Source organism: Phyllobates terribilis, unplaced genomic scaffold, assembly GCF_046119375.1.
Source record: "Phyllobates terribilis strain yellow unplaced genomic scaffold, ASM4611937v1 Scaffold_7__3_contigs__length_470593459, whole genome shotgun sequence".
Classification (NCBI taxonomy): domain Eukaryota; kingdom Metazoa; phylum Chordata; class Amphibia; order Anura; family Dendrobatidae; genus Phyllobates; species Phyllobates terribilis.
In genome coordinates this window covers 97,703,828-97,722,577 of record NW_027362767.1, presented here as the reverse complement: position 1 = coordinate 97,722,577, position 18,750 = coordinate 97,703,828, and the positions used below count along the sequence as shown (strand labels likewise).

The 18,750-nt window shown below is 39.9% G+C and overlaps 1 protein-coding gene across 11 annotated transcripts in view; it reads right to left on the bottom strand.

Moving 5' to 3' along the window:
- The window catches only part of MEIS2 (Meis homeobox 2), a 158,507-nt gene that overhangs the window by 121,942 nt on the left and 17,815 nt on the right, over positions 1–18,750 (bottom strand). For all 11 annotated transcript variants that reach the window (XM_073639023.1, XM_073639027.1, XM_073639029.1 and 8 more), the window contains exon 7: positions 8,187–8,301. In XM_073639023.1, the coding sequence (XP_073495124.1) occupies positions 8,187–8,301 (115 nt within the window). The remainder of the gene's footprint in view (positions 1–8,186; positions 8,302–18,750) is intronic.

Genomic DNA, 18,750 nt, shown 5'->3' with positions numbered 1-18,750 from the left:
GGGTTTTAGAGTAAGAGGCGTCACAATAGCACATGGACGTAAACAACGGATCACACACGGATAGCACATGGATGTAAAAAACAGAACGCACACGGATAGCACATGGACTTAAGATGGGATCGCCCACCGACATAAAAATGGATCGCATACAGATAGCACATGGACGTAAAAATGGATCTCACATGGATAGAACATGGATATGAATAACAGATTTCACACGGATAGCACATGGATGTAAACAATGGATCGCACACGGATAGCACATGGACGTAAACAACAGATTGCACACGGATAGCAGATGGACATAAACAGCGGATCGCACATGGATAGCACATGGATGTAAACAACAGATCGCACACGTATAGCACATGGACGTAAACAATGGATCGCACACGGATAGTACATGGATGTAAAAAACGGAAAGCACACAGATAGCACATGGATGTAAACAACGGATCGCACATGGATAGCATATGGACGTAACCAATGGATCGCACACGTATAGCAAATGGACGTAAACAATGGATCGCACACGGATAGCACATGGATGTAAAAAACGGAACGCACACAGATAGCACATGGATGTAAACAACGGATTGCACATGGATAGCACATGGACGTAAACAACGGATCACACACGGATAGCACATGGATGTAAAAAACGGAACGCACACGGATAGCTCATGGACTTAAGATGGGATCACCCACGGACATAAAAATGGGTCGCATACAGATAGCACATGGACGTAAAAATGGATCTCACATGGATAGAACATGGATATGAATAACAGATTGCACACGGATAGGACATGGATGTAAACAACGGATCGCACATGGATAGCACATGGATGTAAACAACGGATCGCACATGGATAGCACATGAATGTAAACAACGGATCGCACATGGACGTAAACAATGTATCGCACACGGATAGCACATGGATGTAAACAACGGATCACACACGGATAGCACATGGATGTAAAAAAACGGAACGCACACGGATAGCACATGGACTTAAGATTGGATCGCCCACGAACATAAAAATGGATTGCATACAGATAGCACATGGACATAAAAATGGATCTCACATGGATAGAACATGGATGTGAACAACGGATTGCACACATATAGCACATGGATGTAAACAACGGACCGCACATGGATAGCACATGGACATAAACAAAGGATCGCACATGGATATAACATGGACATAAACAATGGATCGCACATGGATAGCACATGGACATAAACAACGGATCGCACATGGATATAACATGGACATAAACAATGGATCGCACATGGATACAACATGGACATAAACAATGGATCGCACAGGGATACCACATGGATGTAAACAACGGATTGAACACAAATAGCACATGAATGTAAACAACGGATCACACACGGGTAGCACATGGACGGAAAAAAGGGGCACACCGGCTGTACATGGATGAAAATCTGATGAAAATTTAGAAATAAAATTGTCTGCATTTTCTGGATGAGATTTGGACATATATTCGTTTACTGGCGCCCTAATCCTACCCAGCTGGATGTTTTGCTACTTGCTTGTCGTAGTACCATCGAGATGGCCATGTGACCCATTCACTTGTATTGTGCTGCGATGTAGCAATGACACCTATCAATCCTTAGCAGCTCGACTTGTGTCGCGGTCAAAGTTGTAGTGTAGCCCAACCTTACTTGGATGGCCATTCTTATGAATGGATGCCATCTAATACTCCATTTGCCTGGCTGACTGTGACTACTTATTGCAAAAACAGCTCTTTGAAAGGAGTGTATCTGATGGGACAATGATACAACCCCTTCAAAACAAAATTCCACCTAAAATAAAATGAAAATCTCAGCACTAGTCATTACACCTTCAATATGGCCTCATGCACACAGGTGACCACCAATATGGCCGACGTTACTGTTCTCAGGTTATCACCTCCTCCTGAATGACAAATAAGCCACAGTTGGGGGAGTGATGAGAAATATCACTGTGCAACCAGGTAGGTTTACTATTGGAGCTCACTACTGGAAAAACGAGAGCGAAGTAACAGCTGTAAAGATAGAAGCTATCAACTCTGGGGGATTTGTATGGAGGCCGCTCTGGTTTATGTCCAGGATACATGCAGGTGAACCCTCCGCAAACTGCGCAGATCCTATCTATACACTTCTAAGTATTGTCCTTTTTCAGCATAATTTTACACTACTTGTTTGTACAATTACTTGTGCTACGTGGTTTACACTTTTATAAATGGAAATCAATATGCAATTGTATGGCAAGTTGTGTATGTCTGGGCTCTATGGGGGTTTTACACATTTGTAGCACCGAAAAATACACAATATACAAAGTGAAGGGATGAAACGGAAGAGCTTACAGTGTAAGTGGAATAGGTTTTCAGATAACTAAAGGGCTGCAACGCTGCAATCCGCTGAAATGGTGCTAATTAATCATCTGCCCAGTCTGAGCCTGTCCAAGGCTGCGGTCAATAGGTCGCCAGCACTCCAGCCATCACATCGCTCTATTCTTACCTATGATAATTACACAACTCTTATCCCAAGATACAATTCTGCAAATATTATGGGCACATAAACCAAAACATCACTTTTTTTATTGTGAAAACAGCTTTTCCATTGCACTTTTATGATGTTTTCATGCCAAATGCAATAATTTCTAACTAGCAAACAACAGCTTTATGTCTCCAGAAGCTTACACTTACACGTCCCCTCCGCAGGTGAGATTACTGCTTAGGGTTTGATTTAATGCAGTGTACAGAAATACCTAGAAATGCTCAGCTGTGGTTAGGGAAGAGGGCATAGGGCAGAGGGCAGAGGGCAGGCCTCTATGGGATATCTATAAAGGATGGAAACACCCTGAGATATAGGGCTGGTGGCACTGATAATTATCTATCTGTCTATCTATCTGTCTGTCTATCTATCTGTCTGTCTGTCTATCTGTCTGTCTATCTATCTATCTATCATGTATCCATTATCTATCTATCTATCGATCTATCCCTCTATTATCTATCTATCTATCTATGATCTATCTTTCTATCTCGCTATCTATCTATCTCATATCTATCTATCATCTATCTATCATCTATCTATCATCTATCTATCTATCTCATATCTATCTATCTATCATCTATCTATCATCTATCTATCTATCTATCTATCGTCTATCTATCTATCGTCTATCTATCTATTATCTATCTATCTCTCTATCTATTATCTATCTATTATCTATCTATTATCTATCTACATATTATCTATCATCTATTATCTATCTATCTCTCTATCTATCTATCATGTATCCATTATCTATCTAACTATTCATATATCTATTTTCTATCTATTTATATATTTATTATCTATCTATCTATTATCTATATATGTATCTATCCATATATCTATTATCTATCTATCCATATATCTATTATCTATCTATCTATTCATATATCTATTATCTATCTATCTATCTATCTATTATCTATCTATCTATCTATCATCTATCTATCTATCTATCTATCTATTATCTATCTATCTATCTATCTATCATTTATCTATCTATCCATCATCTATCTATTCTGAATATAGTAATGATCTAAATACATAAACCTTTAAATGAAGGTTCTTACATGTCAGGCAGTGAGGGTCTGGCGCTCTAGCATCCAAAACTGTATATTTATGCAGCAAGAAGATTTAGTGCAATCATCAAAACATCACCAAAGAGTGTAATATTGCAAGTAACAATGAAAACTGAAGCGTAATTTATTTTCTGCAGAGAAACCCAGATTTTGTTCACAGTGTGAGATGGAACATACACAAAGAGACAGCTGTTTACAGTTAAGTATCAGTGGAGGGTCCAGCAGTGAAGGGGTGTCTGCGATTCCAGGACTTTGCAGTTGCTGTCCCAGCCTGTCTTGGAATTCAGTCTATGCCAAAATGGGGGATTTTCCTACTGCTGTGACATGGTTAACCCATTATATTCCTTTATGGACTCGTTTCTTGCATAACTGTACCCAGGTGAAAGTTTTGGAAAAAATGTATACGGGCAAAATTGGTTTCATCAATGTGCATGCATGACTAGTAGAACGCAATCCGTAAGGTCTGCAAAGGAAGTGATAGCTAGAAGTAAGGGTCAATCAAGTCTTGGAGTCTGCTGCCTGATCTGAGTCTGGTTATATAAAGGTGCCAATATGCCCTAAGTCCCTATCAACTGAATGATCTTTCATCTACAAGCTATTGTTTTCCACCTCTCCATTGAAATGCATGCACAGTTTGATAGAGCATGCATGGGTTCTAAATGTTGAAAGAGAAGAACAAAAGGATTGGGCATCAGAAATTCAACATGCTTCATCCTTTTTGTCTAACTGCCAAATGACCTGAGTTAAACATTAAGTACATATTAGAAGGTTTGGTCAGTCCTGCCATGAATTTGGCTGACCTTAAGGTGTCCATATACAGTCAATAACTTTTCGCCACAGCTATTCCTTCCGACTTCCCCAGGCTTATGAGTGCACAGGTGCTGTGAACGAGGAATGGAGGTGGCAGAGGAGGCTTATCTCCTTGTAATTCAATGTGCCAAAATGTAATCCTCAACATAGGTTGAATGGTTGGCCAACATTAGTCTAATGCAGGCCGGCACAATATACGACCCGTGGACCTGTCCGGGAGACGTTGCTCCCTTCTTTATATATTGAAATGTATTCGCATCTCAAAGACACAAATACATTTAAACACTTGGACGCTAGGACAGGGGCAGACGAGCCCCAGACCTGACGTGCAGCAGTGTAGGGTCATCAATCTGCTGATGACATCACACTGCTGCCAACACCGCAGAGACATCGGAGACATTGGGTTCTTGTGCCGCATTCCTGTATTGATTTTGGTTCTGTGCACTCATGTACTGACAGTGGTTTTGGTGCTGCATTCCTGTACTGACAGTGGTTCTGGAGCTTCATTCCTGTACTGACAGTGGTTCTGGTGTTGCATTCCTGTACTGACGTTGATTCTGATCTTCAACACATGTAGCAATCCATAATATGCTTCTTGGCTATGTTAAAATTTAATCTCAAATCTCTAACTTTTGAGTATTTTTATGAGGAGGATTTGGTGAGTTTCTGCTCCAAAAACTCAGTTTAAGTTATTGTGTGTTCACACTGATTTTTTAGGAGCAGAAACTCTCCAAATCCTCCTTAAATACTTAAAACTTGGTTCTGGTGATGTATTAATGTACTGATGTTTGTTCTGATGATGTATCTATGTAAGTTCGACTTTACATTTCTTTGCAGCCCTTGGGATTGGTTCAATATGGCAATATGGCCCTTGGACCTATAAATGTTGAAAACCCTTGGTCTAATGTGTACAGTCACGTAAAGATGCGTTGCTCTGTAGTCTGTATTATCCATAGTACTTTTGGTGTCTGCAAGAGGAGCCATTGAGTTAGGACACCTGGTTTAGGCTGGCTCCCTATTGCTTGAGTAAGTTTTTTTGGCAAGCGATACTTCACAGTTCCCATAGTATATAATAAAGGGGGAACATGCCGTACCCATAGATCATCCTACTCTAGTCTCCTACCAGAAATAAAAAAAAAATGAAGTTAGCCAGTATTGGGATAATAGAGTAAGGTGATATGACCCAGCACTAGAATAAATGGCCTCCCTAAATTCACATTACATATGACATTATCATCTCTCATTAAAGAAAAATATAGCTGGGTGAAATCGAAGACTTTATAATAAAACAGAGTCAGTAGGAGCGAGTATAGTCCCAGCCTGACAGAGGCAGCTGAGGTTCTGTTGATGGATGAAGGTTTGGGGCCTCTCGCAGACAATTGACAGTAAGTGGAGCTTGTACATGGTTACAACAAATATTTAACCGAATATTAACACAAATAAAGAACTTGCAGCACTGGTGTGTGAATAATGTGCTGGAATCTCTTGTGTGATCTGTGTGTGAACCCTCTGGACAGTTCAGCAAAACCTGTTCCTGAGGGTAAAGAATTCCACTGCCTCCCTCCCCGACATCCCTGCGTCCATCACAAGGAATTCTTGCACAGAACTGTTAGTATTTTTAAAGAAGGGAATTTTTCCATAATTTATAACTCCGTACTAAACACCAATTCCAATATATGAAAAAGTATAATATGAATAGCTAAAGACCCCCATTCATCAGTGCTGTTTCTCCACTTTCTGGAGTCATTTGCTCTTATTCTCTATACGTTTTGCGACACTTTTTAAATTCTATTTCTTTTATAAGTCTTTTTTCATGTTTTTTTAGACAGCTTTGCTCATCCAAATCTTTTTAGACAGATTCATGAAATGCGACTTTTAACAAATGTCACTTTTTTTTTTTTTGCCGCATCTCACTCCAGTCCCTGCTTGGAGTAAGGTTTCTGGTGGAGTTCTCAGTTCGGCGCATTTCTGTGACTTTTTAAAGGATTTGCAACTTTTGGTGGTAAAAAACTGGTTAAAAACAATAATAAGCATTTTGTATTTTAAGCCAAATTCTTGAACCGCAGGCACCACTTTGAAGAATTTGGCTCAAAGAACGTCATAAAATACCATAGCACAAAAATAAAGGAGATGTGACTTCAGTAAATAGCAAATGATGAATTGGGCCCAAAGGGTTAGTGATTATGTAGTGTGGAGGAACAGTCACTTGGAAGGTGTAAAATATTAAAATGTGAGAGTCCTCAGTAGTTGATACTTTTCTATCTACTGGCTAACACAGTACAAAGAGATGTTTTTCCTATTTGGACGGTGTAAAAACTTCCAGAAACTAAAGTAAACTTAAACATTTTCTTATGAAAAATTGGCAATTGATGAACATTAAAAATGGCCTTGAAAGGTGGTGGTCCATTTCTCCACCATATGTGTCAAGAGTTTAAAGAGAGGTTTAGGAGCAGGAATAATACCCTTCTTTATTTCAGAGGAAGATCTGTTATAAGAAGACCTATACCCATGAAATAGAACAATGCCGTCAAAAAACTCCCACCGTATAAAGAGCAGAATTGGGGAGCATAAGAGCTGTTTCTGGAGGTGACCTTCTTTTCCCCTCATGCATTAAAACCTCACAGTTTGCTACTAAAATCCGATGTATATGAAGTGAAAGACAGAAGGTAGACTTTACTGTCTGTCAGCCGTGCTCTTCTTACAACCTTGAGGCCTGGGAGGTGGCACGCAACACACTGATGGCAAGTTCCACACACAACCAGAATGTTCCAACCGAGAATTCCAAGCTTTCGAAATGAGGTCCAAAGTTCAGAGTCTCAAAATACTGCACAGAAGACCAAGATGCGCAGAAAGGCTACACAAAAGAAAGACATTCTGCCCAATCTACAAACATGTGTGCCATGGAGAGATCAGATGTCCAGAAGACAGGTAGTCCTCGCTCTGAAAAATTCCATTTACCACAACCTAAATTCTCATATGCTTTATGGATGAATTCTTAATCATTTCAAGATCTCTGCTTGTTGTCAGTGTATAGGAGCCTTCATTGTTTATTTTCAGAAGATGAAAATTTATCTTGGACAGGTGATGATCACACATGTGCGTGGCTTATCACGGTGCGGAGCTCTCCCTTGGATCGAGTCATGCACCTTTGTCCATAACCGTTATAGATTTTATTCATTTCTATTCATTGAAAACAAGCAGAAATATATAAAAACCCAACAAGGAAACACACAAAATATATTCTAAAGTTGTGAAACTCATTTATTAAGGAGTGAATAGGATAAAAAGTAGATACATGATGATTCTTTGTGTTTACTAAACATGGAAACCTCAATGGGCCGGTGAAGAAAGCAAGAGATCAGAATGATCTCTCCAACTCATCTCCAACAATGATTGTAGGCCGGGCAACGAAGTTACGTAATTGGTGAATTTTGGTAATTCCAGGTAATAACGGACCTTTCCAGGTAATAATGGACCTGACACTGAGAATAACAGTATGGCAATTCCATAAAATATCTGCCGGCAAATTATACACACTCGTTTTCCTCCAACTATCTCATTCATATAGAGCGGAGACTTACAAATCTGGGTATGAAGACAAATCAAAGGTCACATTTAAAGGAGTCCATTGAAGTGATATAAAAGAATGAATAGAAAACCAAAAATGAATGAGAATGAACTGTACATGTCTCACTATATACACACATACCATAAAGGGGTCCTACCTTGTTCACTGCTGTTGTCCCCACTCTGTGACGCATGTCCACCACTGGAAGGTCCCGGCGTGCCTGCTGAATGCGTAGATACTGCGTCATCGTGATCTCTCCATGAGGCAGGATTCTGATCGGCAAGATATCCATGAAGATAGGAAGAGAAGAGAAAATCATTGTAGTACATCAGATATTGTACTGAATTTACAGCCAACCCACAGGACAATGTTTTCCAGTCCAATATTAGTTCTCTCCTTGATCTGACTGGTGGCTTCGGTCTCAATATCCTAAACTGTTCAGCACATTAAATATGAATTTAATTTTTTTTCTGTGTGTATTCTAATGACCATATAAAATAATTCCGCTCATCTGTTTTTTTGCAGATGTAGTAATTATTTTTGGTGGCAATCAAAGCATTTGAAATCTTTTCCATCAATACAAAGATTGATCGAGTCTGCTTATATAGTTTTTTTTTACCTGGTCTAAATACCAACGTTCTCCTGAATCTGGTGATGCTTTCTTTTTCTTCTTGCCACTCTCTGTTCCTGATATATGGCCCTCTTTCTTTTTTTAATATAAATAGAGTATTATTAGTCAAGAGGGCTTGACCCTCAACTTTTTTTTTTGGGGGGGGGGGGGCAAATCACACACTCTTGGCTAACAATACTAGAAGATACCATATCTCAGGACCGGAAAGGTACAAGAACAAAAAATAACTGAATATACGGGAGAACAATGATATTTAGATCAGGCTAACAAAAATGACATATTTTATATAAATAAGTCCAATAGAAATAGAAAATATGGGCACGCCACGTAAACATGTTACTCAGTCCACTAGGATGGTGCTCAGCAACAATATTGTAGACCGTTCAATAGTATTGTAGAAGAAATGAAATTGTGGCACTCACCCATGCATAAAAAAATTCAGAAGGCTTTATTCCAAGTAGATAAAAATTACACCATGGTAGTGAATGGCATACTTCTATGCCGTTTTGCACCGAGCAGATGCTTCTTCCTGGTCCCAAGTCAAGTTTTTATCTACTTGGAATAAAGTCTTCTGAATTTTTTTATGCATGGGTGAGTGCCGCAATTTCATTTCTTTTATAACAATATTTTATATAAATGACATATTTTTGGTAAGTGACAGATTCACTGTCAATATGGATCATCCCTACTGGAAAGTGAGGAAAGGTGTCGCTTTCTGAACGCAGTAAGGTGTAGATCAACATGTTAATAAGAAGAGAAGGCTTTCACCTGGCTAGGTTATGCAACTGGGGCACAACTCTATGTGTGTGTATTTTGAAAATGAGGGACGGTGCAGTCAACCTAGTGTGCTATTGGGATATCCTCCAAAAGAGATCCCAGCAGAGTGTAATACAAGAAATCCAGGTCCCAAATAACTAAGATCCGAATGTTCATCAGGAATGAACAAGAATGATTATATTTAATAAAAGGACAGTGCGTTTCGACTGGAACCGGTCTTCTTCACGAGATACCTGAAGAAGGCTGACTCTGACACCTTGTGATTTTAATAAATTTTAATTGTTCTTGTTCATTCCTGTTGAACATTTGTATCTTCGTTATTTGGGACCTGGATTTCATTCCTTAGATTCGCTGTCAATGTTATTCTGGTTTACTGACGTACACCACCCTGTCCCCATGATTACTACTTAATCCCACATATCTCTAGTTCGGAGACCCTCCAAAAACAATTACCTGATACTAGCAGATTTTTATATAGGATTTCCTAGGGATTTAGGTTGCGAGATCCTTTAAGTTCATCTTAGTTATGTTTCTTTAGACACCAATAAAGGGGAGTTAAAGGTTACATAAAAGCCAGATCGCTACCCGAAGGCACCTTACAATGCTTTGCACAGGCCATTTGTTGGATGGGCTTGACAGATGGCCACCAAACTCCTCCTTTTCAACATATGACGTCACACAGATATAGAAAGTAAAACAGATGCTATGTACATAGCGACAGAAGGAATTCCACCTAACACGCGGACTATTATATATCACACAAGACGCGCCGTGCCTTTCTATCCTGCATATAATAGTCAGGGCATAGGTGTGAAATAACCAAGATCAGGCTGCAAATGCAACCCTAAACTCAGATTATATAAAGGGGAATCCACTAAACAGACATGAAAGTGTTATTATAGTAAATTGCTGGATCCTACTGTGTTAAGGGCCAATGTCCCCTGCTGGTTGTATACACAGTCACATGGAAGGCTATTGAAGTAAGTGAAATGTGACAGAGCGAGCAGAAGTGAAAGAGAGTGTGACAGGAAAGGAAGAGACAGGAAAGAGGAAAGGAAGCTCAATCCCACATAGTGATATTGGACCAGAGCGCCACAGGTTCATATGATGAATGGGCAAGAGAGAACTCTACAGGCAAAGTGGACATACAGGAACATGCCCCCCGCCTGACCAGCGCCCGGGTTCAGGACACTTGTCCGACCTTGTACACAAGTCTGGCTGTAAGAAATACATATATATATATATATATATATATATATAGTGCAAAAAGAAAATCTATATTTGTATTTAACAAAAATTCTGCAATATTTTGAATGATAATCATGTCACATGCTACATTTTCTAAGCATTTTTTTTTCCTGTAAGCCTCTGTGCACATGATGAGTTTTTGGTGCGTTTTTCACGCTGCATTAGAAACGCCGCATCTTACAGTCCCAGCAAAGTGGATGGGATTTATAGACATCTCACGCCCAAAACTCATGTAATCCGCATATGACTGTATCAATAAAGTTTTGTCAAAGCCAAATACCAGGAAGTATCAAAAACAAAGTAGCTTTATTTAAAATATACTAACAAGAGACAAAAAAACGCAGCATGAAAAAAATGATAAAAACACGTGTAAAAAACGCAGCATGAAAAAAATGATAAAAACACGTGTAAAAAACGCAAGTGATCTGCAACATCAAAAACTCATCGTGGGAACGTAGCCTCAAATATAAATCTACAAGTGACCCCTTATGCAATATAAATGGACACCAGACATCTAGTACCACGACATAAAACAATCTGCTAATATCGCTCACACTTAGGGCGCAATCAGACGGCCATATAAATCTGACTGGCCGGTGGATCTCCCCACCCAAGTGTGACAGATTCATGTATTTCTATGCAGCTGTCATACTCCGGTCGGAAGAGCTGCCGGCCAGTCCGTGCACTACAGTCCAATCTTGGTTTGATTTATACGCCGTCTGAATGCCACCTTACATGTGTAAACAGTGTCAGACTGAAGAACATTGGGCCCACCAGAGGATTTGATTGTGAGGGCCCACCTTTCTCCCCCACTTAAGAGCCTCATTGCAGCTGCAAGGTTTGCACTATGAACTCTCCTGAAGGAGAAGCCAGGGCCCACCGGAGAATTCTCCGGTTCTCTGGTGGGCCAGTCCAACCCTGTACGTCAATGGAATGTATATGGAAGTTATAAGCACGAAGCTTTAAGATAAAGTGATTATGGGTGGGAAGTAATTTTTTGGAATGTCCCGACATTAAGGGCTCATTCAGACGAGCGTATAATACCCGCACCCTGTACAATGTAATTCAATAGGGCTGTACAGGTGACAGTTTTTCCACGCAGACCGAGCGTCTGAGTGAATAAAATCCTAGCACGTCCTAGTTGTTTCCATATTTCGGATGAAACTCGCCCAGTTAAATGTAAAAAAAATTGGATCCCATATGGATCGTTCGTACTGCATCCGATTTTTACGGCTACATGGCCATTATTAACCCAGGAAGCTGTATTGGATCTTTTATAGTTTAAAATGTTGATGTATAAAAATGGGTGTCATACTAATGTAAAAAATGGGCAAACGGATAACAATATGGATGAAATTTTTCTGAACCAGGACTAAAGCTTATAGAGAATATTACAGTCAGCCTCTACCCATAATAAAAAAGCCTTTTAGGCCCTGTGCACACGTTGAGTATTTGAGGAATTTTTTACTTCAGTATTTGTTAAAGAAAACCAGGAGTGGGTGATAAATACAGAAGTGGTGACGTGTTTCTATTATACTTTTCCTCTGATTGTTCCACTCCTGGTTTTGGCTTACAAATACTGAGGTAAAACATTCACCAAATCCTCAACGTCTGCACGTGGCCTCAATGATTTTTGGGCAAATGTTTAATTAGGCCACATTTACACGTTCAGTATTTGGTCAGTTTTTTTCCTCAGTATCTGTTCCACTCCTGGTTTTGGCTTACAATCAGACGAGAAGTATAGTAGGAACACGTCACCACTTCTGTATTTTTCACCCACTTCTGATTTTGGCTTACAAATACTGAGTTAAAAAACGCACCAAATACTGAACGTGTGAACATGGCCATAATGGATAAAGATATACCAGTGTAAATATAAAAAGTACCTATGCCAGCCTGTCCTTGCTGCAGCCGTATAGTCGTGTCTACCATGACAAGGTGGAAGCATTCCTCAAACACGTGGAGCAGCTGCCTTACTTGTCACCTGCTAATAACCCCCTCTAATTAATACCCTGTAACACCCAGCGTCCCACCCAGTGTGAATGCAATCCTACACTTTCCTAATAATGCCGCCAAACAGGCCACAAAGCTCCATGACAAGAATGGCATCTGCTCATGGAAAATGAAGGTAAATTATTACCCCGATGACAATATTGGATCATTTTCTAGTAGACCATAAAAGTAACGCACCAGTTGTAAAGAGGTAACCAGAGAGGAGATATTCTGGGAATAAAGTACTAATTATCCTAGTAAGTAAATCCTTGTCTGGTTTATAGGAAAGCTTTGTGACAACCAATGTGGCCACCACTTTGGTTCCTGGACGTATGTAGACTTGCCATCCAGGCTTCTATGAAGGCTAGGTGGCAACCTTGCTACAACTTGTCACCCGGGTTTTCTCAGCTAAGTGCTGAACGCTATTTTTTACTACTTAACACAAGGAATTATCTCCAGAATCGGATCTTTAAAGGAAATATTCTATAAAATTCACAAGTTAAAGGTTGCATATCTACCGGAGATCTGAGGTTATGTGCTGAGGGCCAGGAATGTAGTGCAGCAAGTGAGGCCGCTATGGAGCGTTGTGTGGCACCGATTCCGCACTATGGCATCCAGGAGCAAAACTAAACAACAGTAAATGAAAATGTGCAAGAGATTTACTAGATAAACATTACAAGGAAAAGAGCCGTGAGAGGAGAGTTATAGTCTCAAGGTTCTCTTTTTACACGTCCTCTTATTGCTGTTATTACTGGATCTGACCAACGGTGGGAACAACCATCAGTATCTAGATATCTGATCCATCGGGGATATCTTTTTATTAGACTGATCGTTTCCATACCCGGGCGGACAGAGACAGAAGGGGCCCCTGTGCCAGGACAGTATGCGGCCCTTTACAAACCAATTGTTCATCATCATTCAGCTTTGGAGGTAGTGGTGGCCCTACTACCTCTTGGGCAAGGGCGGACATAGCATTGGTGCAAGAGGTTAGGGGGTCCACTAGCACCTCCAAAACAGGTGGAACTGTGCATTATTGGACTGTTCTTGCAGAAGGACCCTCTTCTGTCTGTGTCCACTATTACTCTTGGGCACCAAAGTTCAACCAAAATGTATGTCCCCCTCCTCCCTGCTTCTATACTATCCTTAGTTGACAGTGATTACTACAAGCTTAGCACTGGTCAGAAATATGTAATTTACATCCATGGCACAGTTTCATGGGCAGACATATCATTGGTGCAGCCTATATGGTTGCACAGTGGCTCAATAGGTGAAGGGGCTACTTCCAGCTCCAAAGCAGATGGAATTGTGTATTATTAGGGGCTATCGGGCTGCCAAGGGCCCATATGTTGTTCTTGCACAGGGGTCCCCTCCTGACTATGTCCTTCAGTGCACGGTTTATACATATATCTGACAATTCATCTCATTGTGGCTACATCTTTGTATCTATAGTATAAAATTGTGCACTTATTAAACTATTGGGGCAAAAATGTAACATATGTAAAAAGTAAGAGCTGCGAAATGCGTGGTTACATGCAAAAACAGGAAATGCAGAGTGACCCATTAACAGACAGGAAGAACAAAGAAGGTCAGCTCTTCAGAACACAAAATAATGGGGGAGGAGTGGTCATAATGTAACCTATAAAATAGAAGCCACATGTGGAAAGATTTAGATAGACTGATAGATAGATAAATTATTGATAGATAATAGATATTATAAAGATAAATGGTTGATAGATAGAAAATAGATAGCTGGATATATAATAAATAGATAGAAAATATATAGATGATAGATAGAAAATAGATGATAGAAAACAGATAGATGATAGTTAGAAAATAGATATATGATAGAAAATAGATATATGATAGAAAATAGATAGATGATAGATAGAAAACAGATAGATGATAGTTAGAAAATAGATATATGATAGAAAATAGATAGATGATTGATAGAAAACAGATGATAGTTAGAAAATAGATGATAGAAAATAGTTGATAGATGATAGATAGATAGATGATAGATAGATAGATAGATAGATAGATGGTAGATAATAGATCTTTCCCTTCTGTATGAAGACATATGAATATGTAATGCTCACAGGAGGTGATAATCAGCTTACTGATATGTTAACATGTATCCAGGCTGCACATGGTTTAATAATTTAGGATACAAATGTGCATTTCCTTCTCCAATCTAATGGTATTAAAGGGAAGAGTTTCCAGGTGAAAAGCTGAGAATATTGAGCAGCCCAATACAAAGCGGATGAAAAAGACATCCAAGCAGCGAGCTCCCCTGGGAAGGCATTTTCTATTTGCCGGGCCGCAGCCCCGCAGCTGATAATGCAAGTTGTAATTAATATAAAAGCAGGAGACAATATGGGAAGAGCTTGTACTTGCTCTGCCACAAGAGATCTCTCTGCCTAGAATGTGTTTCTCATTTACACACCATCCTGCCCCGCAAAACACTACTTTATCAGAACACTCTCCCTGGGAAGGTTAAAAATTGATTTAGTAACATCATTGGATATTGCTAAACCTACAGCAGGGCATGAAAGCCGCACAATGATTTTTTTTTTTTTGCTGTTTTGTTTTTATTAAACTCAAAAAAGAATCAAACAGCAGAAAATATATAAGATTTTTTTTGTAAAACCGATAAAAAAGAAAAAATATATACTATAACAAATTGTAAATATTTTCATTGAATAAATGTAAAATATACTTAAGTCTTTAAAAGAGTACGCTGGCCCTAGACTTAATAAATTGGACTTTTTTTCTGTAGACTTGTGAGAAATAACCCTTGAATTAATCTTTATGCCAAGATTGGACATGAACATACCCAGCCCTACTACTGTATATAAAGAAATGATTTCTTTATACTGATGTAGGAGCCGCCTTATTGGGTTCTTAGCATTGGATGTTTGCCCCATAACGTCTACGTAAAATATATACTATGGGTACAGGAGTACTGGGACCAAGATGCCGGTGTGAACACAGCCCAGGACATGTTTTAAAGTCTATGATCCTAGTATGACTGGCTGGAGCCATTGCTGTGCCGGAGACTATGGCTCTGCCAATGTCCTATGCTACATGCCCCTAATAATGTATGTACGTGTGGATGATATCAGCAGCTCCTGTACTCAACGGCTGATAACAGAGAGTTGATATACTCAGTTACACGTTATATAGATCAGTATTCTTCATACGCCTCTGTTAGTTTTGAGTACACACAAGTAAACTGCAGTGGTACAAATTCAGAACAATGGTGCCAGATACAGACAATTGCGGCTTTTTTTTCATGACGTTCCAGTGCGATACATTGTGAGCGAACAAACCGTCCAATGTTCCTATTCCTCATATTTACTGAGTAATTGACATCAGATGCACAGAGCACAATTACCATCTCTGCTGCACAGTTCTCATCTCCTGCACCCAGTATGATTCCTATTAATCATGTGAGAGTAATGGTTATCGTGTATGGGGAGAGGATCCTTCCAGCTGATACTCATGGGATTCAGCATCTGTCAGCTGGAGTATGCGGATCTGGTGCGCTATTCATCTATCTATCATCTATCTATCTATCCATCTATCTATTTCTCTATCATCTATCTATTATCTATCTATCTATCAAGCTAGCTATTTCTCTATCATCTATCTATCTATCTTATATCTATTATATATCTATATACTCCAAAGACATACTGATAGGAAATTTAGATTGTGAGCCCCAATGGGGACAGCGATGATAATGTATGTAAAGTGCTGCGGAATATGTTGGCGCTATATAAAAATAAAGATTATTATTATCTATCTATTCATCCATCCATCATTATCAGTCTGATCTCTTTAATTTCTTTTCTTACATACTATCTTTCTAGCTGTCTTTTCTTAAACATTTTCCGTCTATCTATCTATCTATCGCTCTATCTATCTATTATCTATCTATCTATCTATCTATCTATCTATCATCTATCTGTCTATATATCTGTCTATCCATCCATCCATCATTATCAGTCTGATCTGATAAGTTTCTTTTCTTACATGACAATATTTCTAGCTTTCTTTTCCTAATAATTTTCCTGCATACATACTGTATTCTAATAATCTGGCACCTAGAAATCCAGTGCAGATGTTATGTCATTAATGTCTGACAGATGTGGGCCCCACACCTATTGGAAGATCCCATACCCGCCTGGCGAGGCGATGCTGGTCACCGCACCTAGGTGAAGAATGGATGGAGAGGTGGCTGCGCACATGTTGGACTCTCTTTCTCACCTCTTTTTTATTTTTCGAAACAACGTATGGTTCCTTAGTACAGTACAGAGTAAACATATACAGTAAGTAATGTGTTATTAGGGCAGGTGCAGACGTCCGTAGATTCAGCGTTTCATCCGAGTGTGATCACAGTGTGACCCGATTCTCTCGGATGAGAAGATGGAGAAAAAAATGTCTCCGTCTTCTCCATTGTGTCAGTACATGGAAATCGCACTTCACTCCGATGTCATCCAAGTGCAGTCCAATGTTTTCGACGCACTCAGTGACTTGCATTGCCAAGTGCAACTCAAATATTGGATCATATTTCGGCATGCAGCGATTCTTTCCTTGGAAAGACTCTGTCTGAGGAAAATATCAGACATGTGCCCAGTCCTTATAGCATCTTATGTTTTGTCGGGTCGCACTCAGACTGATAATACTGTCCTCTGCTCGTGCCCTTACAAATATGGAGGACATTTTGAGGGCGGAAAAAGTACAAAGTACATGGGGTACATTCAGTGTCGGACTGGAGTGCCAAGGAACCAACACTGACTTTGGAGATCCACTGTTCAGCTACATGCAAGTGTTACATTACCCTCATTCACAAAGTGACCTCCTCTTCTATATAATAACGCGCCGGGTAGATTATAACATGAATGATGAGATGCTGCCTTTGAATCAGGTGTACTGTGCCAACTACTGCTCATATAGGAGGGTGGGGCCCAATGGGGGATTCACCTGTTCCCCTGTAGGCCAGTCCAAGCCTGGGTACATGAATGAAACAATTTATTGGTCAGTTAAAGGGAATCTGTCCCCAGGTTTTTGCAATGTAATCTAAGAGCAGCATGATGTAGGGGCAGAGACCCTGATTTCAGCGATTTATCACTTACTGAGCTTCTTGCTGTAGTTTTGATAAAATCCCAGTTTTATCTGCTGCAGATCTATCAGTTCTCTGAATGCTGAGCTGTATAACCCCGCCCACACCACTGACTGACAGCTTTCTGATTATGCACAGTAAGCAGCTAATCAGTGGTGGGGACAGGGGTGGACTACACATCAGCAGGGTTACTAGTCCTCTAGTGATAATATCCTGCCAATAAAACAGTGATTTTATCAAAACTACAGCAAGCAGCCCAGTAAGTGACACATCGCTGGAATCAGGGTCTCTGTCTCTACATTATGCTGCTTTTAGATTAGGTGGCAAAAACCTGGTGACCGTTTCCCTTTAATGAGATAGTAGAGGATTGATGCTTACATACTAACCACAATCTTCGTTTCTTAAAAATCTGGGGAGCTCTAGATCTAGGTGAACGCGATGTGCCACACTCTCCACATAGGTGCAAGTCCCATAAACCTGTCAGACATTTATGGCATATTCTGTAGACATCCTATAACCATCTATGTGGGAATACCCCATTACCGGATACCGGATTTCATATATGTCTTATTTCTTGCTGATGGTTTATATGGGCGATTATCTATAGGATCGCTCGGAATCCTCAGAATTGTAATGATTGTTCCGACAGGTAGTCACTGGTCAACGGCACTCTGAGTTTATGCTTCTAAAATCAGGTAATATGGCAACACATACTTAATGATATAATTGCTGGAAATCTCGTCCACACCACAGTCACTTAATAAGGTTCTCAGGACACATAGATGAAAGACCTCCGAAGTCACAGCCCCTGGATAACACCACCAGCATGTGGACACGTTACCACCGTCAGCCTGAAGCGAACACCCAGGAATTCCTGGCAAGTCCAATTCTGCGCTCATGCAACGACCTACTAAGGGCTGACTGTATACAGGCCGGCGCGCAAGTGCG